Source organism: Vulpes lagopus, chromosome 22, assembly GCF_018345385.1.
Source record: "Vulpes lagopus strain Blue_001 chromosome 22, ASM1834538v1, whole genome shotgun sequence".
Lineage (NCBI taxonomy): Eukaryota > Metazoa > Chordata > Mammalia > Carnivora > Canidae > Vulpes > Vulpes lagopus.
This window is the reverse complement of record NC_054845.1, coordinates 28,494,149-28,521,192: the sequence shown is the minus strand read 5'-3', so window position 1 is coordinate 28,521,192 and position 27,044 is coordinate 28,494,149. Positions and strand designations below refer to the sequence as shown.

Genomic DNA, 27,044 nt, shown 5'->3' with positions numbered 1-27,044 from the left:
GTGCTGACAAAATGTCCCCACATAACTGTTAATAAGCATTGTCATTTTAAGCATGAAACAGTTTAGCTAATGATTTATCTCTTACAATGCCGCGCTCGGGGCAGCTGTATGATTTGTCTCTTTAGCAAGTCAAGTAATTTCTTTAACAAAATGTTAAGCACAGATGGGCCATAAGCTGTCAGTTAACTATTATTGTGCTTGCATCTGCTTGCTTTCAATGCACTGTTTTATGCATTCAGCCAGTTACTTAGCGGCAGCTCTGTGAAAAGCTGAACCTACTCTGATTGGCAAATAAAATGTTCATTTGTCTCTTCTTCCTATTGTTTTGTTTTGGTAACACATGTCAGCAGCTCAATTACCCAGTTCATTAACAGCTCCCAAAGGACATGATGGCCAGCCCGTGATAAGAGGGCAATTGTGGCACATATGGTCAGTAATAGCCTCTCTCTTGGCGATTGTAAATAAAAGTCACTTGGCTCCTTTCCTCTCTCGGCGGCTGCTGTTTACCTGTTCCCCCTTCGGCCTGCAAGTCACCTTCCCTTGCCCTGTGCCGCCCGGTCCCAGCGAGACCAGAGCCGGCTCCCTGCTTCGAGGGCCACCGAGACTCGCCTGCCCAGAGAGCGCTGGGTCTTAATTTTAATTATGACCGACTTTGAAGCTCTCGAGGGGGGGAAATTCTTATCACGGGAGACTATTCTTCGAAAGCTGTTCCCTGATTAATTAGTTAACTCATCAGCTCTCCTAATTGAATAGCAACACATTTTCTTGGGGCTTTCCTCTCGTCTTCTCTTTGAAACGCCCTGGTGGCAGTTACCATGGAGTTTTCAAGGCAATCATCAAAAAAAGAAAAAAAAATTGCAAATAAAAATCCTTCGCAGGGGCGGTGGGGTGGGAAGGGCGACTTCATCTCTTCTCGGTGACAGATCCCTTTCGTAAAGGCGGCCCTTGTGCACACGCGGCCCGGCGGAGAGGGTTCATCTGGGCAGCGTCAGGGCCTCTGAGCCCGAGCGGTCCTGCTCGCGGGAAGCCTGCGGTTTCAAGCCGTCGGGCTGCTGCCGGGTCGGGGCAGGGCAGGGGCGCAGGCTCCCGTGTGCTTCAACGTCCTGTTAGGAAGAAGGCCCAGGAGCTCGGCTGTGATGCCCGCACGCAGAGCAAGGCTCTCTCTCTAGCCTCGTTGTTACAAAGGGGACCTTCTGGGTGACGAAGGGTGAGGTGGCGACAGCTGTTGGGACGGGACTGCATCCAGAGCGAGGTTTCTAGGTCCAAGCCTGCACCTGACATTCAAAGTTCTCGGGACGCCGGCCCTGGGGTCACCTGGCTCGCAAGCTGCCTGGCCAGGTGTGCCTGCTCGGGGCCCTTATCTTAGGTGAACACCCAGCGGTCCGTGGTGTGCGCTCGCCCAGCCGGGGCTGGAGGCCGGGCGGGGAGGGGGTGGTGGTGGGGGTGGGGGGGTGGGGGTGCAGGCGGGCCTGTGGCTGCCGCCCCGCGCCCGGCGGGTTCAGAACCAATCTGTACTCTCCTCCCAGGGCAGCAGGCACTCGGGGAGTTGTTGAGTGTCAGGGTTTATTTGTGCTATTTTGATTAGCACCAACCTGGCAGGAGCTTATTTTCCTTCTAATGACCCCGTGCTGGGAGAAGGCGGCTTCCGAGGGAAGGGCTTGGGTCAGAGGGGAGGGGGATGCCGTACAGTGCTGCAGCCCCAAGCGGGCTGCGGGGCAGGAGCAGGAGTGCCCGATGGCGGAGGCTCGGAGTTAGACTTAGAGTTCTGAAAAGAACCTTTCTGCCAGAAAGCCCATGATATTCTTACCATAGATTGTCCTACATTTTATTTTATTTATTTTATTTTATTTTATTATTTATTTTATTTTCATCCTATCCCATCCTATCCCTTCCCATCTCATCCTATCCTATTATTCTATTCTATTCTATTCTATTCTATTCTATTCTATTCTATTATCTTTTTTGGACTTTGTTAAAGATTCGAGGCTGGCACTTTTGGAGAAGTTGTAGAGGCCACAGAAACAAAACAAGCCCCCCTCGCCCCCCCCCCCCAGATGGGCCACTGATGAGGTTATAAACCATCTCCCCTGGTTTAGCAACTAACAAAATATCAGCTCCTCAGCTCCTAGCTCCCGACTTAGGAGTTCTGCAGAGTTCGCTTTGATGCTGGATGGTGTGTTAGGTCAAGCAGGCTTTCTAGATCTACCTTGGGATTCTCTCCTAAATCTTCCGTTTATTGCTTTCCGAGGTGTATCTCTTTCCTTTCCTGTATCTCTTTTCTTTCCTTGACGTGTGTACAGTTTAAACACACTTAAAAAAAATAATGTCACCGATTACTTCTCAGCTTGTGAATTAATGTGGAAGAGAAGCTTCCAGGTGCTGAAGTCTCTCAACTGGCTTGGATTAACCCCTACTGTGCATCCATTTCAACCTCCCCCTCTCTCCTCCCTCCTCTGGAAAAAAAAAAACCAACCTCCCCTTTCTCATCCACTCCCGGCTTTCTTTGTGTCTGCTGCTCCCTGCCAGGCAGGTGTCAGAGCCCTGAATGAGGGTAAATGCCCCGTTGATGGATTCCACAGATGGAGCGTGGAAATCGGGAGAATAGGCCTCAGCCACAGGCCATTTCTTGGGATCCAACAAAAGGCTCCAAATAAGTCAACAAAAATCCCAAAGATCACAAAGGGAAAATGTCATTTGTCATTTACTCTGGGTCTGTGAGGGAATATCGGTCTTGCTTCCCTCCTCCTGGCTTTCACCCGAGTAAACACGAGAGAGGTCATTCACATCTCTCTCAGTGTAAAAGGGCCACTCACTTCACAGCAGAAAACAGTGAGCTGTCCCATCGTCCCGTTCACGTTGCATGGTGAGAGTCGCCAGCACGGGAGACAGTCTGCGGTCAGCCAAGCAGGTGCACCCGACTTCGAGCTGACCCGCTGGAAGACCCTGTGGCATATCCCTGCCAGACATGGGAGGAAATGAGCTCAGGGAGCTCTCAGGCACGATTCCTAGGTTCATTTTAATTTATTATTATTATTATTATTTTTAATCAGCGAGACACAGCTTTAAGTACAAAAGTCTAGCTTGCAAAGATGACAGATGGAAAGACCTCATCCGATTTGGTCTGGGGCCATCTTCGAGGAAATGACCGATGACTAAGGACGTCAGCCTCAGAGCCCGCAGAGAGAGATCCCCAACCCCCCCAAACCTCCTCTGTGTCTGTAAATTGCATTGTGTTCTATCTGGGACAAACATAGAGTTTAAATGGTTGTCATGTTTTGATTCTTTAATTATTCAAATGAAAGGTCTTGCTGAGAAGAAAGACAGTGTGCCAAATTCATGCTTGTGAATTATTTTGTTTCTCCATTTTTTGCCTGTCTCCCATCTCTGAATTATATTGGTCTGGAAACCCATAATTATAGAATTCCACGTGACTAAATCCCTATAAAATTGAGGGAAGATCTCATGTATAATAGCGTTAACTAGGATGAAATATTTCTTCGGGCTACAGAAGAGGTCACAAGGGGTTAACGGACAAAGACATACTCTCTAATTCTGTAATTCCTTCTTTAATTAAACTTCATGGTTGGTCCGCTGGTGGTAATACTTCTGCGTTCCCCTCCCAGTTTGATTTGTTTCCGAAGGAGAATTTGTAATCCTGCGGGGTATGATTGTGGCCTATGCTTGATCTTTTTTTTCTTTTCTTCTTCTTCTTCTTTTTTTTTAAATCGATGCTGATCACTCTCCCAAGGTTAATCTTGGGAGTTAAGTGAAATCATTGGGATAACTAAAAACTTTGGCTCCTAAGACCTACAATTAGCTGGAGATAGAAAAGGAAGAAAGGAACTTTCTTACAAAGCTCCGAGCTGAAACACTGAGGCACCTGAGGAGAGACAATATTGTCCTGTGATCACTCTAGGGTGTCTGCTGAATAACTTGTGACTATCCCAACAGATTTCAAGTTTTTTATTCCTGCACTTTTGTCCAAAAATGGTTTGAGGTTACTTTCCAGCACGTGAGATCCTTTCACTACCATGTTTTTAATAGCAGAGAGAGAGAGAGAGAGAGAGAGAGAGAGAGAAGGATTTAGTAAAGATAGAAAATGAGTGATCAGTTCAACCACTTGTGATCAATAATATGTTCTAGATGGACCTGGGAATTGTAGGACCAGGAGTCGGTGGTGATTCTTAAAGGGGACTTCAGATGGTCAGACTGACTATTTTGTTTTCTGAATTAAATTCATTATTTTGGTAAATTGATTCATTTCTTAGAGCTTTATCCTTATTTTAACAGCTACACTTTAGATATGCAAAGAATTCAATAAATGTTCGTTGATTGAATTAAGTTCAATTAGAAAATTATTTGACTCGGTGTATAATATTAATCAAACTGTTGTGCTTTCATAAATTTCATTCGATTCTAGGACGTTTTTGAAAATCTGGGACAGAGGAGAGTGATAGGTAGCAAGCAGCTAAATAATTTGCATTGGAATCCCTGTTTGGATTTGTTTCTGGTACTCGTCTTTAAAAGGACTCTGTGTGCGTGTGTGTGTGTGTGTGTGTGTGTGTGTGTGTGTGTGAGAGAGAGAGAGACAGACAGACAGAGGGAGAAAGAGAGAGAGGACCTTAGCACCTATTTAGAACATACCAGGCTAGAAGAGAAAAAGTATGTCCTCTGATGCCCCATAGACCTGGGTCAAATCCTAGGGTCCCTGGTCATGTGATCTGAATAATGTCTTTGAGTCTCAGTTTCCTTTTTCTGTACAATGGTGTATTTATTTCACAGGGTCTTTGTGTAGTTACATTAGGAAGAGAGAGAAATCCTTGTCTTCTTGCTAAGGTTTGCTACAGGTTCATTGGAGTCATTGAATCACATGAATGGATAAGTCAGAGAATGGATGGTGAAGGGGTTTTGAAAATAGAGTTAAAAAATCTGACAAGAATATGGATTGGGATAAAAATCTGAGAATTACACAATTTAAAGCAATTCAATCTCCACTTAAAAAGCCACGTATTATATGTTAACATGGATTTCTTTTTTAGAAAATGTTTTAAATTTAAATTCAGTTAATGAACATGTAGTGTCTGTATGTTAACATGGATTTCCTAGGAGCATGACTCCGAATTTTCAAATTGGGGAACAGTGTCTCTATTTAATGAATAATAGAGCAAACTTTGTGAAGGCATGTGTAGAATATGACTGAGCAACTTAAATGTAATTGAAAATGTCCCCTCAATATTAGGGTCAGTCAGCAGAAATAATCCAAAGAGATCATTTTACCGAAGAGAGTGTGTTTAATCTCGTTGCTGTATCCTTGCAATCTGTTACCTCATTTAGATAACTGCCTTGCAATCTTTCGGTGGGGCTGTCTGGAAAAAAAAAAAAAAAAGGCTTTTTTTTTTTTTTTTTTTTTACTTTGGTGTAATATTTAGCCAGATTAGGTACTTTGTATCTAGTATCTAAATTTGAATAAAGATATTTCAACAAAATGATTTCTTTTGTGCTATTAAAATGGGTTTTAAGTATCAGATTTGTCTTTGATAAAAACTGAAGGTTCAAGTTCATGACATTATTGTCAGTCATGTTCAGTATACATTTTATATCTATTGAGTGATATAAGAAAAACCCAGTAGTATTTCCATCTTTAGAAATAGCTAGTATTTCATAGCTGGTAGATTAATCTTGGGTTGCTGACTTAACATATTTTAAAGCCCACATCCTTTTGGGGTGTACAGATGGAGGAAAGTTAGAATTAACTTGTACAACTGTGGCTTCATATTGCCAAAAAGGATTAGTTGGTTCAGATAGCATTCCAGCAGAAAAATCAGGCAAGTCACTGCCTCAGTGTCTTTTGAAATGATGCCTTGCGGAGGTTTTCCTAGTTAGATACGACCATTGGATTGCTTTTGAATAAACAGTCTAGAAATACAAGTAGTGACTTATTAGCCTGTTAAAGAAAATTTTATTTTCAGCCTCTATGTGAAGGCTGTCCTACAGAACTCCCAGATGTTCTAAGTCTTTTTAATCATTAGCTATTGGTGGTTCTTCACCCTTTTTTACACATCACAATCCTCAGAAAAAATGGACAGTTATTTCCCGGAAATATTCAGGTAGGCAAATACTTGCAAAATCTTCTAGATCATTTTTGAGGATCGAAACTCCCAGATCTCATTTCGAGTAGATGTTGGGAGACTCAGAAGAGCAGAATTCCCATTTAAAGGTGCAAAATAATGGCAGAGAAATCAGTGTTGGCTCAAAACTGCAATTTTACCAGTAGTTTCCATTCTGTCAACGTGTGTTTATCGAACACTTACTATGTTCCAAGGCAACCAGCAGGGAACAAGGCAGAGAAAGGCCTTGAGCTCACAAAGCTTATATTCTGGGGGATGTTGACTGTTAGGGTGAAACATGGTGGTCTCGACCCTCGGAATTAACTCTCACTGGTATTTGTAAGTTGATGGAGCCCCCTTTTTCTTCAGAAACTAGAGATGGTTTTGATTAATTGACCTGACAGTGCATGGCACATCATATTTACTTGGGAGGATTTAATAACCTTAGAGACTCCCAGAGGAAACATGAAAATTTCCACATACTATTATCCTAATGGGATCATAGTAAGAGAGAGTGGAAGCAAAGATTTAAGGTTTTCACAGGCAGGGGAATCTTTTGGTCAGTCTTTAAATGCTGTTGGGTTTTTCACTTGAATTCACAGAAGACGGAAAGGTCAGGGCAAGTGAAGAAAGGTAACCATTGCGTGGTGATTTATTGTCTTAGGGGAAAGAATAATCTGTTTCTTGGGAAATCTATATTATTTATAATTCAAAAATATGTATGTGGAAACACTGTTTGGATAAGTTGCAGCCGGAAATATTGTATGTATTTGGGAATTTCAAGAGAGAAAGTAATAATCTGGATTATTCTATTGAGGGAATTCTCAAAGGGTCATTTAGGACCCACAATGTTGGAATCCACCACCCGCACAAACAGAAACTGTGGAGGGGGTGGTCAGCAGTCTGGATTTTAATAAGCTTTTTGGGTGATTCCGATGCTCCAAAAGTTCAAGATCCATTGCTCGGCAATGATGCACCAATTATCGCTTTGTAAAGTTTGACTCACATTTAGCAAACGTATACACATGTAAGTTGTATTGGGAGCTTTTGAATTTTATGGTACAATCAATGGCACATTTCTTAGCATGTAAGTTCTCCTTTAAACTATTCCCATATTTAAAGCAGGTCTATTTTATTTTTTTAAGAATCCTAAAATGAGATTTATATCAAATGAGACCATTTTATCTCAAATGACACAACATGATTGAACCAGTAAGCATAATGGCTAAGAGAGTAGATGCACTATGTATTATAGTTCCCTTCTGCTTTTATGTACCAGCACCTGCTTTTTTTTTTTTTTTAAGATTTTATTTATTTATTCATGAGAGACACACAGAGAGAGAGGCAGAGACACAGGCAGAGGGAGGAGCAGGCTCCCTGCAGGGAGCCCGATACAGGACTCGATCCTGGGACCCTGGGGTCACGATCTGAGCCGAAGGCAGACGCTCAACCCCTGAGCCACCCAGGCGTCCCTACAAGTACCTGTTTTCCTCAGCCATATAGATTATGAATTCACTCTCTTAATTTTACGATTTGAATGTGAATAAATTATAAAAGTATTAGACATTTTTAAAAATCCCTAAAATGATATGTCATTTTATTTGGTTATTTGGATGCATGCCCCTTTGGGTAGCTTATATCCTGACGTAGAATGACATTTTGGATTTCTGTAGGGCAGAGTTGAATTTGAGCTTAAGGTAAAAGAGAATGAGTGGTGTAGGAAGTACTGCATGTTGACCTTGCTCCTGGCACCACCTGGATCTCCCCAGGTCCTATACGGCCTGAGCGTGCAAAGGAGTTACCTCGACAGTGACACTACCAATCTACAAGTTTCTGGATTTCCTTCCTTGTTTGCTAACAGCAATCTCAGCCCCATTCTCAGAGGATCCCCCAGTTATTTGGGGGGAGTTTTCAGAGCGTGTTTGGATGTGTTCAGGAGCAAGGCCGCTCGGGCTGCTGAGTTCTGCTGAGTAGGTGGCCTGGGAGCCCCATGATGGCCATCTGTGAGCGCCTGGATGTCCAAGGCCTCGGGGAGAGGGCTGCTATCTTCCCAGAGCCCTGTGTCCGCTGGACTCCAACCTCAGACCCCTGCAGAGGCGGACAGGTGCTCTGTTACGGCCAGAACGCACCGATGTCAAACCATATCATCCTGGCAAATTCCTAATTTCCCAGTTCTCCTTCCCTTTCGTAGATACCTGCACGCTCAGTGTGGAAGATCTCTCCCCTGATGCCTGCGAACACAGGCAACTTCAGACTTTGCTGGGGAAGGGCCCGCCGCAGGGCTGGTTGCAGGGACGCGTGACCTATGCAGTCACCCACCCGCGGCCCCACGCCCAGAGGGCCCTCTGGTTTTTATGCTCTGTTGTGGCCATCCCAAAATTTGTAATAATTTTTGAACACAGGGACGAACATTTTTATTTTGCACTGTGTTCCTCAAGTTGGGCAGAGTCCTGGGCAGCTGCTCACCATTCAGCAGAGAGACCCAGGGCCTCTGAACTTCGGCGTAGGGACAGTTTGCTAGATGATGCCTGCTTTTCCTTGAGCCTATTCTTGAGGTTTTCATTAATAATATCTAAACTCTCCTTAAATATTTCTCAGTATCTAGTGATAAGAGACTAAATTTAAATATGATTTCTTTCATGGGAGTAGAGTCTATAAATTTGTAGGAATCCTGTAACCATTTGCTATTATTGACTTTTTGAAAAAAAAGATTCTGTTTATTTACTTGACACAGAGAGAGAGACAGAGAGAGCGCACAGGTAGGCAGAGCGGCAGGCAGAGGGCCAGGGAGAAGCAGGCTCCCCGCTGAGCAGGGAGCTCACCTTGGGGCTCGAACCCAGGACCTGAGATCACGACCTGAGCCGAAGGCAGGTGCTTAACTGACTGAGTACCCCCCCAGGCGCCCCCCCCCCCATTATGGACTTTTTAGATTCTAAGTCAGTTTTGGAATTTTTTTTAGATTACTTTTGTTAACAGCTTTCGTCATGTAAAAGGTAGTGAAGGTTTATTTGGAACCACATTAATTTGATTCCTTCTCAAACGCAAATGGGGCACCGTTCAGGGCGAAGCTCCGGGACCACAGGCTGGACCAATGCCCGTCCCTGTTTGCGGAGATTTCAGAGCGGCCCGGAGTGACAGATGCCCAGGACAGTGGTATCTGCCTGGGGGCTCGGAGACAAAGTAGGGCAAGAGGTTGCTTATCACTTGATAAGTAACCCTGCAGGAGGGGCTGGGCGTCCCGGGAGGCCCCGGGGGCTCCAGGACGGGGCTCAGCGCGGCCAGACTGTGTCGACGCCCGCTCACCGCTTTCCCTCCTGTGCATTTAGCCTCCGCGCCCCAGTCGGACGAAGGCTCGGACATCGACTCGGAACCAGACTTGCCCCTCAAGAGAAAGCAGCGCCGGAGCCGAACCACCTTCACCGCGGAGCAGCTTGAAGAGCTGGAGCGAGCTTTCGAGAGAACCCACTACCCCGACATCTACACGAGGGAGGAGCTGGCGCAGAGGGCCAAGCTCACCGAGGCCCGAGTGCAGGTACCGACCCCAGGCACTGGCCCCGCCCGGCCCGCCGAGCTCCGGGGGCCACGTTAGGGACGGCTCCAAGGGTCACCTTAGAGATGGCTCCGGGGACCACGTTAGGGACGGCTCCAGGGACCACATTAAGGACGGCTCCAAGGGTCACCTTAGGGATGGCTCCAAGGGTCACCTTAGGGACAGCTCCAGGGGCCACATTAGGGACGGCTCCAAGGGTCACCTTAGGGACGGCTCCAAGGGTCACCTTAGGGATGGCTCCAAGGGTCACCTTAGGGACGGCTCCAGGGGCCACGTTAGGGACAGCTCCAAGGGTCACCTTAGGGATGGCTCTGGGGGCCACGTTAGGGACGGCTCCAAGGGTCACCTTAGGGATGGCTCCGGGGACCACGTTAGGGACGGCTCCAAGGGTCACCTTAGAGATGGCTCCAGGGACCACGTTAGGGACGGCTCCAGGGACCACATTAAGGACGGCTCCAAGGGTCACCTTAGGGATGGCTCCAAGGGTCACCTTAGGGACAGCTCCAGGGGCCACATTAGGGACAGCTCCAAGGGTCACCTTAGGGACGGCTCCAAGGGTCACCTTAGGGATGGCTCCAAGGGTCACCTTAGGGACGGCTCCAGGGGCCACGTTAGGGACAGCTCCAAGGGTCACCTTAGGGATGGCTCTGGGGGCCACGTTAAGGACGGCTCCAAGGGTCACCTTAGGGACGGCTCCGGGGGCCACGTTAGGGACGGCTCCAAGGGTCACCTTAGGGACAGCTCCGGGGCCACGTTAGGGACGGCTCTGGGGACCACATTAGGGACGGCTCCGGGTCCACTTTAGGGAAGGCTCCTCACGGGCAGCTGCAGCCCGACCGCGAAGCTCCCCCTCCCCTCTCCCGTGCCTTCTCTTTGCCTTGCCTCGCTGGCAGGACCGTGACCTCTTTGTAATTTTTATTTGTACTTGCCTCATCCCCCTGCACTGAATCCCTTTTGTGTTAGGTGTGTCGAGTGTAAACAGCGGGGTTTTTACTTGGCTAACTGTTCACACCTTTATTTTACTGTTTTCTCACTTAATAGGCTGGTAAGTCCGCTTAAATTTATCCATGTGATAAATGGGGTTGACTCCTTTTCTGTCACGTTGTTTGATACAAGTGTTTTATATGGAGAGATTTCAAAGTGACCTTTTTGTTTTCTTTGCATTCTGAGGGTTTTTTTTTTTTTTGGTTATTTATGAAAATGTGCATTCTTATGTTGGCCTTTGGTTATCATTATTAGGAGGATATGGTTATATCAGATATATCACCCAGAAGTGTGCCGGGTGTACACCCAGAAGTAATTTTTAAAAAAGGATTTCAGGAATCCTTATTATATACCGGGCACTATCTGGACGTTAGGGGCAGTATTTAGACAAGAGCAAACAAATTTTGAGTGATCCCTTTGTGCCAGGCACTGTTCTAAGTGTTTCTATGAATTAACCCATTTCTTCATCATTAAAACTGTACGTTGGTATTATTATTATTATCATCACCAGTTTGTCAGACTATTGAAGTAACTACCCAAAGTCATGAAGCTAGTAAATGCTGGATTCCGTATAATAATTGGATTCCATATACTTCCTCTTAATGGTCTTTCAAATTATGAGGATGGGCAAAGGTGTATCAAGTACAATTCCTGCTATGGGTGTCACAGTCTAGAAGCATTTCAAAAGGCTATATTATTTTAAGAATTGTTCACATTATCTTCTGAACTTTCAGAATTACTCTGAACTCTCTGGAAAGGCTACTTTGGTATGTTTCTATTGATTGGTAGAATAAGATTTTCATCACTAATAGAGATAATAAAATACTGTCTTTGAAGGATTAAAAATACCTTAGGGTGTCCTGAAACTTGTTAAGCAAAGTTACCTTATCTGCAAATGTGTTCTTCCCAACTACTTGACTTTCAAAGTCAAAGTGAGGCTGGAGACTCAGCAATAACTAGTCAGTTGATATGGTCCCTAGATTGACCAGCACTTTCTCCTATGCAGCTGATTACCTCTCCTATTCTAGGCTTCTACAGAAATGGCCTCTTCCATGCTACAGAGCCCAGTGAGAGCCGTTGTCTTATTGACCTTGACTTGCCATGTATCATCGTCCTGCTAAGATAGTGAAGGAATGCTAAGATGGAGTAGGACAAGTCTCCCAAGGAGCTTCAGTCTAATATGGTTAATAAAGTAAATACAAATACAAATAATAATAATAATAATAATAATCAGATATGATAAGTACTGTAAGAGAAACAAAGTGCAGTGGGAGTTGAGAAGGGGAAAGAATGAGATCTTGGCTGGATAACAGGAGAGGCTCACAAATAAGGCAGATTTAAGATGAATTCTGGAAGCTAAATAGAAGCTCTCTGGACAGCGAGGGTGGGAGGAGTACGTTAGCAAGAGGAAATGATGTGAGCAAAAGCGCGGGACACACCGTCCAACCATACATACCTGATGATCTTTCATTTTTGCTCATGTCAGAGGAACAGTGAATCGTTGGATTTGGGTGGCGGGTAGGAAGAGGTAGGGTGGTGGGAGGAATATGGTTGGATCTCTAGGCTGAGGACATCCTGTGGAGGGCTTGGGTTTCAGGTGAGGTCTCTCAGAGTCGACGGGATGGGCGGTGGAGGCTGTGGGCATAAATGGGCTGGTGGACACGGGAATGGAAAGGACAGGACAGTGGCAGAAGGTATTCAGAAGGTGGAGTGTAGGTAACGGATTACGTAAGCAAGAGATGGGTGGAAGGGTGAATGAAGAGAAGAGTCGCAGATACGGGGAGGCCTATAGTGCAGATGTTTTACAGCTGGAGCTATTGACTCTGTTTACCTGTTACATCGGGATGTGGCGCTCCTCTCCAGAAATGACCACCGCTAACCACAGATTCTCATAATATGTAAATATTATATATAGAAAATATGTCGTGTATGTATTGTGATTTATATATAGCAGGGTTACAGACATTGCATTTATCAAATCTAATAGCTTTTATTACAGTTCTGTGTTTACCTAGTTTAAATCTGAAGTCAGATCTGTTCCCGTCTCCACTCTTTCAGCAAACCTGTATAGACTGCCTGCTGCATCCCGGGATTTGGTCCCTCTATTCCCTGGCTGGCCAAGCCTGCATCCCGAGTCTGTCCTTTAGACAGAGAGAAGATCAGCTCTGCACCCAGAGTCAAAAAATAAACACCAACTTTTAAAGAAATCAAACAAAGAGAGTGATGGAAAACTGAAAGTGTTTGGTGTTGTCGTAGGTCATTTCTGCCTTTGACAAAAACAAGGACAGGGACAGAATAAATCTCAGACCCGTGCAGCTTGTGTGGTGCCCAGCATTCACATCTGGCCCAATGAATGTCAAAGGAGAATAAGAAAGGCCCATTAACTCGCAGAGGACATGGGATCAAACCAATAAAGAGTGGTTCATATTTTTCTATACAGTGACCTCCTCTCCAAAGCAGGGCCCTCATTAACCTAACAGCTGTCCTAATGTGGCTTTAACCCGGTGACTCTTTACATTCCTTATGGCTTCATTAGTTCCCTTGAGACACATCATGTCTTGCACCACAGCTATGATCTACGGCCTAACAAATTCCCTACAACACCCGGCATATGGATCTTTTACTTAACACAGCAGGAAAAAGAAGGGAGTAGTTAATCACTGATTAAAATGCCAGAACAAAATCCTTTAGTTTTTAGAAGGATCTGGGAAAGCAGTAGCAAAGTCAACTCAGTTTGAGTGATAGCCAGAAAGTGTGAGTTAGTTTAATTTGGGGCACCTGGGAAAACCAAACACCAAATGAAAAAAACCCCTCAAACAAGTCTATATTCTATTTTCTTTTTTTCCTGAGTAAAATATCTCTAAAGTCTTCTGGATCGAGATGACACTAAAGCTATAATAACTTAGGCCTTTGTCAGTATTTCATAAAAATCTGTTTAGACAGTAGCTCCGTTGTGTTTATCACAGCCAAACCTGAGTACACAACCTAAGAATTATTGTACACCAAAGCCGAATTTGCCTAGTTCACCTCCTGTGTATTATCATGCAAATAATGGCAAGCATTAAAGTTTTGTGGGAAAGAATGCAAATATTTATGACTGTGCAAAAGTTTTAGTAAATATTCCACCTAAGAACTCCACAAAGCAGGGAAGTATCACTCTTTTACCACCAAGATAATGGAAGACAGCAGAGAAAGCTGTTTGAGGAAACAGCGTATACGGAGGAATCAGAAAATGTGGGTTTTGGTCTCATCTTGCCAAGCGTGTTTTGCTAAGGAAGTCACTTAATTCTGCTGTAATCCTGCTGGCTTCAGATTTTTTTTTTCTCTTTTAAAATTTAAAATATGGAATAGGTTAGATCAGATGATCTCAGTCTGGGTCCACAGATGACAAGGATAATCATGGATGGACTTCTGGAAGTCTAGGAGACTTGAGATCTGTTCACACAATGTTGTGCCTCTGCCTCTGTGTGTGTGTGTGTGTGTGTGTGTGTGTGTACACGAGCATTAGCTGGGCAGCGGCGGGGAGGGGGCTGGCTTTGTCATATTCTCAAATGCCACTGCCGCCTCTCTTATACCCCAACTAAAAATAACTAGCTCCATGATTTTTCATCAGTAATTGGAGATTCTCACCAAAGCTCAATAGGGATTGATTGATTGGTTGATTGATTTTAATTCCAGTACAGTTAACATGCGATGAACTAACATGCAATCTTAGTTCTAGGTGTACAATAGAGTGATTCAAAAATTCTATATATCAGTCAGTGCTCATCACAATAAGTGTACTCTTAATCCCCATCACCTATTTCACCCATCCCTGCACCCACCTCCCCTCTGGTAACTATCAGTTCTCTATAGTTAAGAGTCTGGTTTTTGGTTTGTCTCTTTTTTTTCCTTGTTTTATTTCTCAAATTCCACCAATGAGTGAAATCATATGGCATTTGTCTTTCTCTGGCTGACTTATTTCACTGAGCATTACATTCTCTAGATCTCTCCATGTTCTTGCAGATGGCAAGATTTCATTTTCCTTTTATGGCTCAGTAATATTCCATTGTGTATATATGTCACATCTTTATCCATCTATGGATGGACACTTGGGCTGCTTCTATAATTTTGCTGTGGTAAATAATGCTGCAGTAAACATGAGGGTGCATATACCTTTTGGAATTCGTGTTTTCATACTCTTTGGATAAATATCCAGTAGTGGAATCACTGGATCATAATGTAGCTCCATTTTTGATTTTTTGAGGAATCTCTGTGCTGTTTTCCACAGTGGCTGCCCCAGTTTGCATTCCCACAAACAGTGCATGAGGGTTCCTTTTTCTCTACATCCTCACCAACACTTGTTTCTTGTGTTTTTGATCCAGTGGAGATTTAACACTATCCAACAGATCTATATGGTTCAGAAGTTAAGATAGGCGTGGAATATTTGGCCTGAATTCCATAATAATATGGAAATATTATTTCATAAATATGATCATCCTGAAATTCTCTGTGGGAGTTTGCTCTTGGGATGAATGAAGATGCGGCTGAGTGTGCTTTTCTGCGGGACCATGATCCTCTGACATTCTTGGGAGCAGGGCACTTCTCCTCATCACCCTTCTTACCCATTCTCTCCCCAATCTGCTCTTCATACAGTGGTCAGAGCTGGAGAGCAGCAATGATGGGAGGGCTGGGAGAGTGTGATATGGCAAGAGAAGAGGAAGAGAGTGAATGAGAAGGTCCAGGGATGAGCAGTTGGTCCTCAATTTACCTACTTGGGAAGCACTGTATTTGGCATTTTCACATTAGACACCATTGAATCTAGTGCTAATGCTTTAATCTAATGCTTTAATCAAGCATTTTATTTTTTAAAAGATTTATTTAGTTATTTGAGAGAGAGAGAGAGAGAGCAAGAGAGAGAGAGAGCAAGAGAGCATGAGCAGGAGGAGGGGCAGAGGGAGAAAGGAGCAGACTCCTTGGTGAGCAGGGAGCCCAACACGGGGCTCAATCCCATGACCCTGAGATCATGACTGGAATTGAAATCAAGAGCCGGATGCTCAATGGACTGAGCCACTCAGGGCATTTTAAATCTTGCTGTGAATTCTCTTTCTGAGCATTAAGTATTATGTTCTCTCCCCATTTTTCAAATTGCATTTGAAACAACCCATCTGGAATAATGTAGGTTAGATTGCCTTTGGGGACCACACCAAAAATGTGAACTAGTAATTTCTTGATGGGCAAAATTAGGCTTACACCATGGGACAATTAGCACTAATCCATGAAACTTGGAAGCAAATTTGACCTAAGTCTCCATTCAAGCCAAACTGGCTTTCAATTATTTGAGGTGTTGTTTGGGCACTCTCCTGTCTGCTCATGGGCACAAAGGCTTTGGCTGTAGACCACAGAGCTAGGAAAACAAAACAAGGCTTTAATTCTTGGGTGTCTAAGACAGAGTTGGCAACATTCATACTTAATACCTGCCATTTATTGAACACTTAATACCAATTAGGTACTCTTCCAAGGGCTTTGATTGTATTGTCTCATTTAATTGTCACAACAATCTTGTGAAGTAGTTTTCCCCCTCCCATTTAGTAGATGAGAAAGCAGAGGCCCACAGACAATACACAAACTGTTCAAGTTCCCAGAGTTAGCAAGGTGGGGGTCCTGGGAGTCAACTTTTGCTTAGTCTGCATTTCATCTGTGTGAATAAAAAGTATTATTACATCATTTAAACCATGAAGTTTTCGGGGCGCCAGGGTGACTTGCTCAGTTAAGGGTCCAACTCCTGGTTTTGGCTCAGGTCATGATCTCAGGGTCGTGAGATCAAGCCCCATGTTGGGCTCTGTGCTCAGTGTGGAGCCTACCTGAGATTCTCTCTCCCTCTGCCCCTTCCCTGCATTCATGCGCATGCACCCTCTCTCGCTCTCTCAAATAAATAAATAAATATTTAAGAAAAAATAAAGTACAAAGTTTTCCCCAACTAACACTGTTGAGAGTCTGAACAAATTGGTTACTTGTTTGACCCACGAAGAGAAAATTTTATGAAAATCCTCTTCTTTTTTTTTTTTGGTGGTTATCTTTTCTCCCTGGTTATTATGATGGGATGAGGATCTCTCAATTTAAATTTTGCTTAGAACACTCACTGGATATTATATTATTTCAGAAATGAGTGTGAAGATCGTTTGCAAAAAGCATGACTATGGTTTTCTGGAAGGGCTCTGCAGAGAGACAGGTAGGGGAAGATCCAGGGGCCAATGAAGATGAACCAGGTTGCAGTTCATCAAATGAAGTAGAAACTTGCCTTGTGGGAGTGTTTTGATGTTGTGGGATGTTATGCAGGCAATTGTTAGCATTTAACTGTAGCTAATAGTAGTAATGGGCCGGCGTACGCCTCCTGCCCCACTTCCGTACCAGGTAGGTGTGATGCCGAAGGCCGGGTAACGTGTGGGGAGAGTGAGATTATGTCGAATTATAGGTCATAGGGTTACATTTAAGAGGTGATATCCAACTCTGTAAGATGTGTCCTTTCTGCCCTTCTGGCTAAGAAATGGGCAGAACATGCCTGGTCGCCTCTGGAGCGCCAAAAATCAGTTTGTTTCTGTTGCCATTGTTACGCTTTGCAAAACAAAGAGGGGTTTCTGGTGATTGTAACTGAGTCACAAATGCCTTCCACCCATTTTAGATGAACTAATTCGGTGTTAGACAGTCACGCAGCCCACTTAGCAGATTATTCATTGGCGTTGGAATTAGTGAGACAATATTGAAAGAGTCCTCTGAGACCTCTGAGCACTAAAGGGAATGCCTTTCGGTAGAGGATGGGGCCATAGAGGATCCCAGGATCACTGTGCTTGGTCAGTGTTGGGTATTTAAAATGAAAGCTATTTCAAGGGCAACTTCTTCCTATTAAAAAATAGTAGAGATGTCTTCTATGAGTTTCAAAGTAGAAAGAAGGCAAGGACCACTTTCCCATTTACAACCTTAGTATATGTATGTATGTGTGTATCCATCTATCTTTTTTTTTTTCAAGATTTTTAAAAATTTATTCATGAAAGACACAGAGAGAGAGGCAGAGACACAGACAGAGGGAGAAGCAGGCTCCCTTTGGGGAGCCCGATGCAGGACTCGATCCAGGAACCCCGGGATCACGCCCTGAGCCGAAGACGCTCAACCGCTGAGCCCCCCAGCGCCCTATCTATTTACGTTTAATGCTTCTTTTGGCAGACACAGCTGGTGTGAGGAGATGCAGAAGGCTGACAATGGCAAGATGATAAAACAAAGTCTGGTTAAATGTCCAGAGATGGGAAGGATAGTCCTCAGTCCTCAGTAATCTCTGGTTCTCTCAGGAATAAATAGCCCTCTGGATTTATTCAGCCTAAATTTAAACATCATTTAAATTCCTCCCCCTGGGAAACTTTTGAACCTCCTGTAGAAGATTTTTTAGTAAAGATTTGCTTCTTTACTACTTTTATTGTAGGCATAATAGAGATTGTATTGTAAATGTAAGATCTTTTAAATATAACTCCTGGTGGGTTTACTCAGTGTCTTCTGTATTTGTATCATTTTGGAAAAATGAAAAGAAAACCTCTAAACCTTACATCCTGAGTCTTTTGAATAATCTGAAGATCTTTAGAAAGTTATGGTGTTTCTTGGTATTTGTTGTCTGAGCAGAGACATTTTTGAGGTAAAAAAAATTGGGTGATGGAGGAGTTAGACTGATCTTGGATCAAAAGTAGGTTGAGATCGACGGAGCCATCAGGCTTGGCCACCCACTGGGTAAATCAAACTCGGTTTACTTATCTAAAGGTTACAGAAGGAAGTTGGCACAGAGAGATTGGCAGCGTGTCCTTTCACCGACGGAACTGGGAGCTCTGAGATCTTCCTAAAGGATCTCACCAGTGGAATGGAGGGACCGTAAGTCTGAATGACTGAAATCGCATCGAAACTTTGGAAATTCAGTGCTCTTCCCAGCCTAGAGCTGGTGGTGCACCGCACATAGGGTGGTTGAGATAGGTGTCCGAGGCCACTTCCCCTGAGCCAGGTGTGATTTATTTATTTATTTATTTATTTAATGATAGTCATACAGAGAGAAAGAGAGAGAGGCAGAGACACAGGCAGAGGGAGAAGCAGGCTCCATGCACCGGGAGCCCGATGTGGGACTCGATCCCGGGTCTCCAGGATCGCGCCCTGGGCCAAAGGCAGGCGCCAAACTGCTGCGCCACCCAGGGATCCCCAGGTGTGATTTATTAATCTCAAGGTTTTAATTTTTTTAGTTTTTATTTTTAAAAAGATTGTTTTCATTTATTTGACAAAGAGAGAGAGAGAGAGAGAGAGAGAAAGAGAGAGAATGGAGGGAAGGGCAGAAGGAGAGGGAGAAGCAAACTCCCCCCTGAGTAGAGAGCCCGATGCAGGGCTCAATCCCAGGACCCCAGGATCATGACCTAAGCCAGAGGCAGATGCTCAACCACTGGGCCACGCAGGAGCCCCTTTCTCAAGGTTTTCTTTTCTTTCTTTCTTTTTTTTTTTTTTAAGATTTTATTTATTCATTCATGAGAGATGCACAGAGAGAGAGGCACAGACACAGGCAGAGGGAGAAGCAGGCCCCATGCAGGGAGCCCGACGCGGGACTCGATCCCGGGTCTCCAGGATCACGCCCTGGGCTGAAGGCGGTGCTAAACCGCTGAGCCACCCGGGCTGCCCTCTCAAGGTTTTCAATATACAATACGGCCACGGTGTGTGGTATGTAGTACAGCACACTCAGGCATGGAAACGGCCCAGATTTCTTACCCTCAGCCTAAACAGCTTGTCCCAAGGCCTTCTGCGAATCATGGTGACAGACGCTCAGATGTGCAGTGAGCCAACACACTGATGCAGACCCGAAGCCGAGGGCTGGCTAGTTCATGGCTCTATTATCCCAGGTGGCAATTTATTAAGTTAAGTAAAACTCTAATTCAATTATGTATCAACATGGGAAAATATTGACTTACCTTCGCTTCCTGTTGGATACTTAAGGAGTATTAACTGTGAGTACTTTGAGGAGGTTCAAGCAGCTTTCCTGACCAGTATCTTACCACAAGCCTGGAGAAGAGCAGATGCCTTTCCAGACAGACGCTTGGGCAGCAGCAAGAGTTTAAGCAGATGCCTTGGTGATGTCTTTGTTACACTGGGCTTTCTTGCTCCAAAAGGGAGGAATTCCTGCTCCAATTCCTGCTCCACTTTTCTTTCTTTTTTTGCCTCCTGCCACTTTTCAAAGTGTCCACAACGTAAGAAAAATCAGAGTGAGGTTGTGTGATTGTTAGTCTATCCCGTGAGGAAGCGCAGTCCTACCTTTCCTTAGACACGCTGGTCTCCTGCATTATCACCTCCATCTAGAGTGACCTTTTGTTGAAATTGAATCCATACTCCAAAATGAGTTCAAACCCTGCCTCCATCCACTCCAAACTTTCCCTGCTTCTCTGCGTTTCCAAATATGGAGCCTCTACCTCTCGTGAGCAGTGATTTGGGTTTCCGTGAGGGCTCTGTGGATTCCCGAGGGAGGGGAGGTCTGAAAGCTGCTGGAGCGGGGGATTCCCGTCTTCTCCCACCGTTTCATTCATCCCTTTCTCCCTCTGACTGCAGGCACAGTGCTTTATCCGAATGAAGTTTTCCATGAACTTTCGGTATAGAAATTAGAATATTCTTTAATTGGTAGAGATGCGCTGTGATTTTGGGAGACACCTCATAAATGCACTCTGTCAAATGATCCAAAGTTCCACATTTAAGCTGCAGATGCAAAAGCTGGGCAAGATGATGGGGCCCATTAAAAACCTCATATCGCCATTCCTTAAAGTTTCAGACGCCCAGTTATGGGTCTTACTCCTGTTATCACCATTTCTCCCCAGCTACTTGCCAAAATATATGGGTTTTGAACTCTTTGAAAGATCTTCATTACATTATACCAATTTTTTTTTCCAAATTGTATCTAGTTATCATAGCGCTTGGCACAGAGTATTAGAGGTGCTTAAAGCTGTTGTTGAAAGAAATCATAAACTGATTATTTAAGGGATCTTCTTAGATAAAATGCTTTCATTTCTCGAAACACTTACCTTATGCCAAAGAGGTCTGATCTTATTTCCATTAAGATTAGAACCATGTCTCAACTTGGAAAGGGATGCTAAAATGGTTCCACTTAGCCTCTTGGTCAATTTATATGATGATACAGGAGCTCTGCCTGTAGTGATCATAGCAATGCAAAGACAGCCTGATAAGAATAACAAATGCAAAGTTAGTGTGATAGGCAAGACCAAATTTGGACATAGGTCACGTACAGGTCAGAGAGGCTCGTACCCCCTCCCTACGGTGGTGTTATAGATGGAGGTGGGCAGGTGTTGGTGACGGTGACAGTGGGACGTTCCTGTGGTCTCCAGCCCTGCTCAGCCATCCCTGCCCATGGCCATTGCGGCGTTTGTGGGAGCTCTGCAGGGCCCTGGAAGGTCCAGGAAGCCCCTTTCCTGACCCCTGACATTTAACTCTCCTTTCTCCCCTGACAATACAACACAGGAGGGGAGGGCTCTTGCATCCATTTGCCCTGTCAGTAAGGGGCCTTTAATCTGTTTTAGCATGAAAAATTCATTAAGAATGTACTATTATTTCATCAGTGAAATCCTCAAATTTTAAATTAAATCCATAGGTTTGGTTTAGCAACCGCCGTGCGAGATGGAGGAAGCAAGCTGGCGCCAATCAACTGATGGCTTTCAACCATCTCATTCCGGGGGGATTCCCTCCCACAGCCATGCCGACCCTGCCAACATACCAGCTGTCGGAGACATCTTACCAGCCCACAGCTATTCCGCAAGGTACGGAGGGAGTCGAGGGGTCCGCATATAACTCCCATTGCCTTCTCTGCTGCTTATTTTACAGGGGCAGGGAAATCATCCTCCATGCCGACCTTGCAGCTGCTTGGGTGTTAATGACATGACATCAGGGTATCCTGAATGTACCTGTCACATCTCGGAAGCATGCTTGGTTCTACGGCGTATTTGGATCTCTCGGATCCAAGCGTTCTCATGTCGTACTGTTTCAGTATTCTGACGCAAAACAACTTTCCTCCATCAGTGTGCCACTTGCTTTTCCTTTGTTAAAATTTCTCCTTCTGCATTTGTACTCTGGTCCGCAGTGGAGTGCAGCTCCACGATGGTCACTGACTGCGGTAGTAATAGAGCCGAGGTAAGCTTTGATAGGGTCACCATTTGATGGCACACAGAGGCGGATGGATGGGATCAGTGATAAGGCCGAGTTATTTTGATTAGGAAAGATAGCACTGCGGGCATCCCACACTGACGCGTAGGTGCTTTGAGAGCATATTTGATATGAATTGCGAGACTTGCCATGGTTAATCCTTACGCTCGTTATTGATAACCTGCGCTGCCCACAGAGGTTCGTCATCACTGTTACTGTGACTTCTGCATTCGTCGGCTGGGGGGGGGGGGCATGCCACGGAGGTGTGTAGGTGAGTCACATACTTGTGCTCGTGTGCGGACACGTGGCTGCGTGCGTGCGCGTTAGGGAGCGCAGTTGGAAACGAGGGCTTGGCCTGAGCGCCGGGGCTGCCGGTGGCGCGGGAGGTGCGCTCCTCCTGCTGGCCTGCCCGGGCCCCAGAGCTGACCGTCTTCTTCATTGCAGCCGTGTCGGATCCCAGCAGCACCGTTCACAGACCTCAGCCGCTTCCTCCGAGCACCGTCCACCAAAGCACCATTCCTTCCAACCCAGACAGCAGCTCTGCCTACTGCCTCCCCAGCACCAGGCACGGATTTTCCAGCTATACAGACAGCTTTGTGCCTCCATCTGGGCCCTCCAACCCCATGAACCCCGCCATTGGCAATGGCCTTTCACCTCAGGTCAGTCCCGTGTTTCCAGACAGACGATTTGCTGTATACCAGAACCAAACAGTCAATTCCCCGAGGCGGTCATATAATGAATTGCCAAATTTAAACCATAATGTATTCTTTATACAAGCCACATGATTTCAGTTTTCTGGTTTCCTTTCTCTCCACCCTTCCTACAGGCTGTATCAAAAGTTGTAGCTTGGACTTAAAATCCAAGTGATTTTTAATGTAATCAGGGAGGCTCTGTGTTTATCCGTAGTTGTCAAGGCATTAGTCAGCTCCACCCCTCGTTCTGGGCTTTGGGTCAGAAGCTCACACGCATTGTGTTGTTGTCGTTTGTTTGTTTTCTCTTTAAAAAAAAAAAAAAAAAGGTACTTGATCGGCTGATAGGGTTGTGAACAAAAGCACCTAGTCCGAAAACACTAAAGCTTTTATAACACAATTGGAGAGGAAGCAAGCAAGTTGGGTGGAGAGAGACCAGCTGATGACTCCAGAACTCTGGGATAAATGAGCTATAAATGCGCAAATTAGGAGAATTACTGCTACTTTGGGAATATATAGATATTTGAATGTTGTAATTGTTTTTCTAATTTGCATTGGACTATGAGCCTTTCTTGAGAGATCGTATTAATAAATTGCCTTGATAATTGCGTGTCAGAGGGTTGGATAAATTTCCTCCATGTGGCATCTGTCTGAGGTTGACATTATTAGCAGTTGTTTAAATACAGATCACTTGATTTTATTAGAGAGCTCTTGGCCCAGGTGGCGAGGAGAGTTGCCCACTAAATTTGGAGAAGTGTCACAAAGGGGTTGCAATCTATAATTGCGATCGAGAATCTCTTCGGGGCCGAGAGTGAGAGTTTTAACAGCTTTATCTTTTCTTAACCCCCTTTTTCCTCTTGGTGGTTAGAAAAACAGAGAGAAGCTCAGAATGACAGAAATGAAAAGTGAAAAGACAATTATACTCAATTACACACTAATCACCGACTATCACCGCCGCCTAAGCACCAAGAGGGCATTCTAATAGGCAGAAAATGAGATTTTAATGGCACAAAGGGTGGCCAAAATAACGACTCCTATATCTTTGCCTTCTTCGTTTTCTTCAACTTGTGGTTTGCGTCTTGGGAGTGCAGTTCCCGGGCTCTGCACAACGGTGATAACTCCGAGCAGCTGAAAAGTTCAAAGCCGTCGGAGTTGAAAAGAATGAATAGCAAAGGCAATGAAATAAACATTTCTGCCTAAAGGCAAAAGTTCATAAATCCTTTTTTGTAACAGTCAATGTAATTAAGTTTCATAGATTCCTATAGCACATCCTGGGATAAGAAATAAGAGGTGGCTTTAAACCTCGGCCGAAAAATAACAACATGAAAACAATGAATGTGCCTTCCTACAGGACTTTAATAAATGTAATTTCCAAGTGCTGGCATTTGTGAGTGTGATTTTGCATGAAAATCATGGACTTTTATTAGTAGACTCCTCTTTAAAATGCCCAGATTTATAGCACATCGGCTTCTTCCACAGTTTAGAAGGAACATCAGAAGTGGTTATCTCTGCGGTTTTTAACATCAGTAGTTTGGGGGCTGTAGCAGAGCTTTTCTGAACACGATTTGGTTGAAAGTTTTCATAAAAAGTCAACTAACCCTGTCTGCTTCTGCAAGGTGGACCCAGGAGTCCCTTGGCATTTCTTTCGTGTTCAATCAGAACAGAAATAATGACACGGATCTGTTTTCCAGAAGTGGGTCTCCTAGTTTCTTGTAAGTGTATGAGCTTGTGTGTTATAATAAGTGTATTATACTGTAGTCTATTGGTATCATGTAGCTGGAGTCACTAGCACTTCGTCTTGAGACTGTTAACCTTTGATTTTATGATTCCAGCGTTGGCAGTAGGATGGAAATCATTCCAAGAGCAAGCAGTGGAAAATTCACAGGCAACTCCTCCTATATTTCTTTATTATGCTCTTACATACCACGTTAGGTCCTTGCTTCTTTGTACACATCCCGGGTGTTTTGCATTTCTACCATACGTTTCCTCCTGAAGCCACCACTAGGGATCCGTGTTGTCTTCGTGCTTGGGGCACCCCCAAAAAGCTAGAAAAGGGACAGATAATATAAGGACGTTCCTCCTTATTTCTTCAAAGCAGAGTCAGGGAATGAGAGTGAGTGGACGAGAATCACGCCAAATATATAGAAAAAACAACAGAGTAGGAGATTGGGAAATGAGGACTCAGATTTCTGTAGCCTTGGGATCCTTTGCTTTGCAGGATTGCCTCTACTTAAGCAAAGTGTGTGTGTGTGTGGGGGGTGGGATCAACCCTACTTTTGGTTGTCTGGCTTTCTTAGGAATATCTTTTTTTTTTTTGACTCTTTTTTTTATATTTTTTTTTGTTTATTTATGATAGTCATACAGAGAGAGAGAGAGAGAGAGAGAGAGAGAGAGAGACAGAGACACAGGCAGAGGGAGAAGCAGGCTCCATGCACCGGGAGCCTGATGTGGGATTCGATCCCGGGTCTCCAGGATCGCGCCCTGGGCCAAAGGCAGGCGCCAAACTGCTGCGCCACCCAGGGATCCCCTTTCTTAGGAATATCTTAAAGAAAATTTGAAGGCAAGAGCCCACTTCGAACAGTCTGGTTTACCTGGTAACTAAAGAAGAGAGTAAAGAAAGGCCCTTCAGCCTTCCTGCTGATTATGTAGAAGGGCTTATTACTAGGTTGGCTCACACGGTATTCACGATGGATCTAATCTTACCATTTCTCTCCTTCCTTTCCTCCTCCACTTCCTCTGCTTCTCCCTGGACATCAAATAGGTGGACAAGTCAACCGAGGCTCAGAGAGCTCGAGGCCTGCTGTGGAGACCACCAGGTGCCAGAGAGAGAATGGGGGCTGGAGCCTGGGATGCTGGGCTCAGTCTGCGCTGGCCCCCGTGGTAGCACAGGGTTGGGCAGAGAGGGAATGGGTTTCATGAAAAATAAAGGCAGAGGGCTTTCATCATATCTTAAAATCATTTCGTGGAGATGAGTTTCTTGAACTTTTGGGTTCAGGTTAATTGACTCTTTTCGCTAACATGCCCTCTGCGTGCTTTTTGGCTTTACACACTTTTCCTACCAATCTTTTAACTTCCCCCAGATAATCAAAAATGGAAAAATTTTTTTTAAGTGTCTTCAGAGTAGAAAAAAGAAATTCCCCCGGGCAACCACTGTTAATATTTTTACATATTGCCTTCTGGCTCTCTGGGGTCTTACACCTTTAAAAAAAATATATATATATATATATAATTACGATGATAGTGTATATAGTTTTGCACGTCGCTTTCTTTCTGTCGTTACAATTGAATCTAAAGGGTTTTGAGTCGTTTTGGTCAGATCTTTGTAGATCTTTTCAGTGGAGGCTGTCCGACATGTTCATAATAATTTGTGCCTTGCATTTGACTTTTTCCCTAGTGGTGTTGGCCATTCAGACTTGGATCTCATGAGTTTGAATGTGTGTGGACTGTGGCGGAATGGCCTTTCTAGTTTCTTGTCGAGGAATTACTAGACACCAGGATGACAACTGTTTCCCTGTGCGTGCATGTCTTTTAGTTGGTTCTCTTCTGGAAGTCTCCAACCTCTCCCTCCAATCTGCTCCCTCGAGCAACGATGCCTCTAAAACTTGGAATCAGAGCCATCAGCCAAGTGGTATGTCTTCAACACCTTCCAAGCTTTTCTCAGGGAGGGCCTCAGCTTCGTGAGGGACAGGTGTGAGGCCGTGACTCAGGACGGTCACACCCGTCCAGCTGGTCAGATTCGAGTAGCAATAGGCCACCATGTATTTTGACAAAAGATCAGAATACTGACAAACACTTTTATGTACGTATGTAGGTATGTATGTATTTATTGACAAACACTTTTAGAAACTTTGGCCATATCCTTCCTCAAGTTGCGGAAAGGGACTGCGCACTCCTTCATCGCTGGCGAGCGTATCTTGTTCTGAGAGAATCTGTCCCTATCTGAAGAATGTGGCCATTTTTCTCAGGGAAAACCTGAGACCACTGCAGCACCATCGTCTAAATAAGCCAAATCTCCCTCTTTTCCACTTGTTACTAATTCTCGTGTAAACACAAATTACACAATTCACTTGCTGAAGAAGTGCAAGGGCCTAGCAAGTTTTCCATAGGCCCCGGCACTGACATTTGGCCTTATTTTCCTGCAGGCCTGGTGCAGAGGCTTTACCAATGGAAGGTTTGGCCTCACATCCCCCCAACGACGGGATGTGTCGGGGGAACCTGAGGCGGGAGCCTCAGCGATGGGTGACCGAGGGGCTGGGCCGTGACCCCCCTACTTGTCACTGTCTCTGAATTGCATTTCATGTGACCCACACAGCCCTTGAGGAGATGGGGCTTCTCTCACTGGACGACAAACAGCCTCTGAGAGCGAGGGCTCTCCCCTGCAGTAGCGACCTTCGGGGGAGAGGTTGTGTTGTCTTGTGCGGGGACAATACGGAGAGAACACGGGGAGGCCATGCCTTTCCCCTGCAGGCCGAGGCGGCGTGTTCCCAGCACCTTGCTGGACATGCAGGAGAGAAGGAATGC

At 44.8% G+C, this 27,044-nt stretch overlaps 1 protein-coding gene across 2 annotated transcripts in view; it reads left to right on the top strand.

The window, feature by feature from the left end:
* The window catches only part of PAX3 (paired box 3), a 95,929-nt gene that overhangs the window by 54,921 nt on the left and 13,964 nt on the right, over positions 1–27,044 (top strand). For both annotated transcript variants that reach the window (XM_041737597.1, XM_041737596.1), the window contains exons 5-7: positions 9,434–9,639; positions 21,287–21,452; positions 22,279–22,493. In XM_041737597.1, coding sequence (XP_041593531.1) covers positions 9,434–9,639; positions 21,287–21,452; positions 22,279–22,493 — 587 coding nt within the window. The remainder of the gene's footprint in view (positions 1–9,433; positions 9,640–21,286; positions 21,453–22,278; positions 22,494–27,044) is intronic.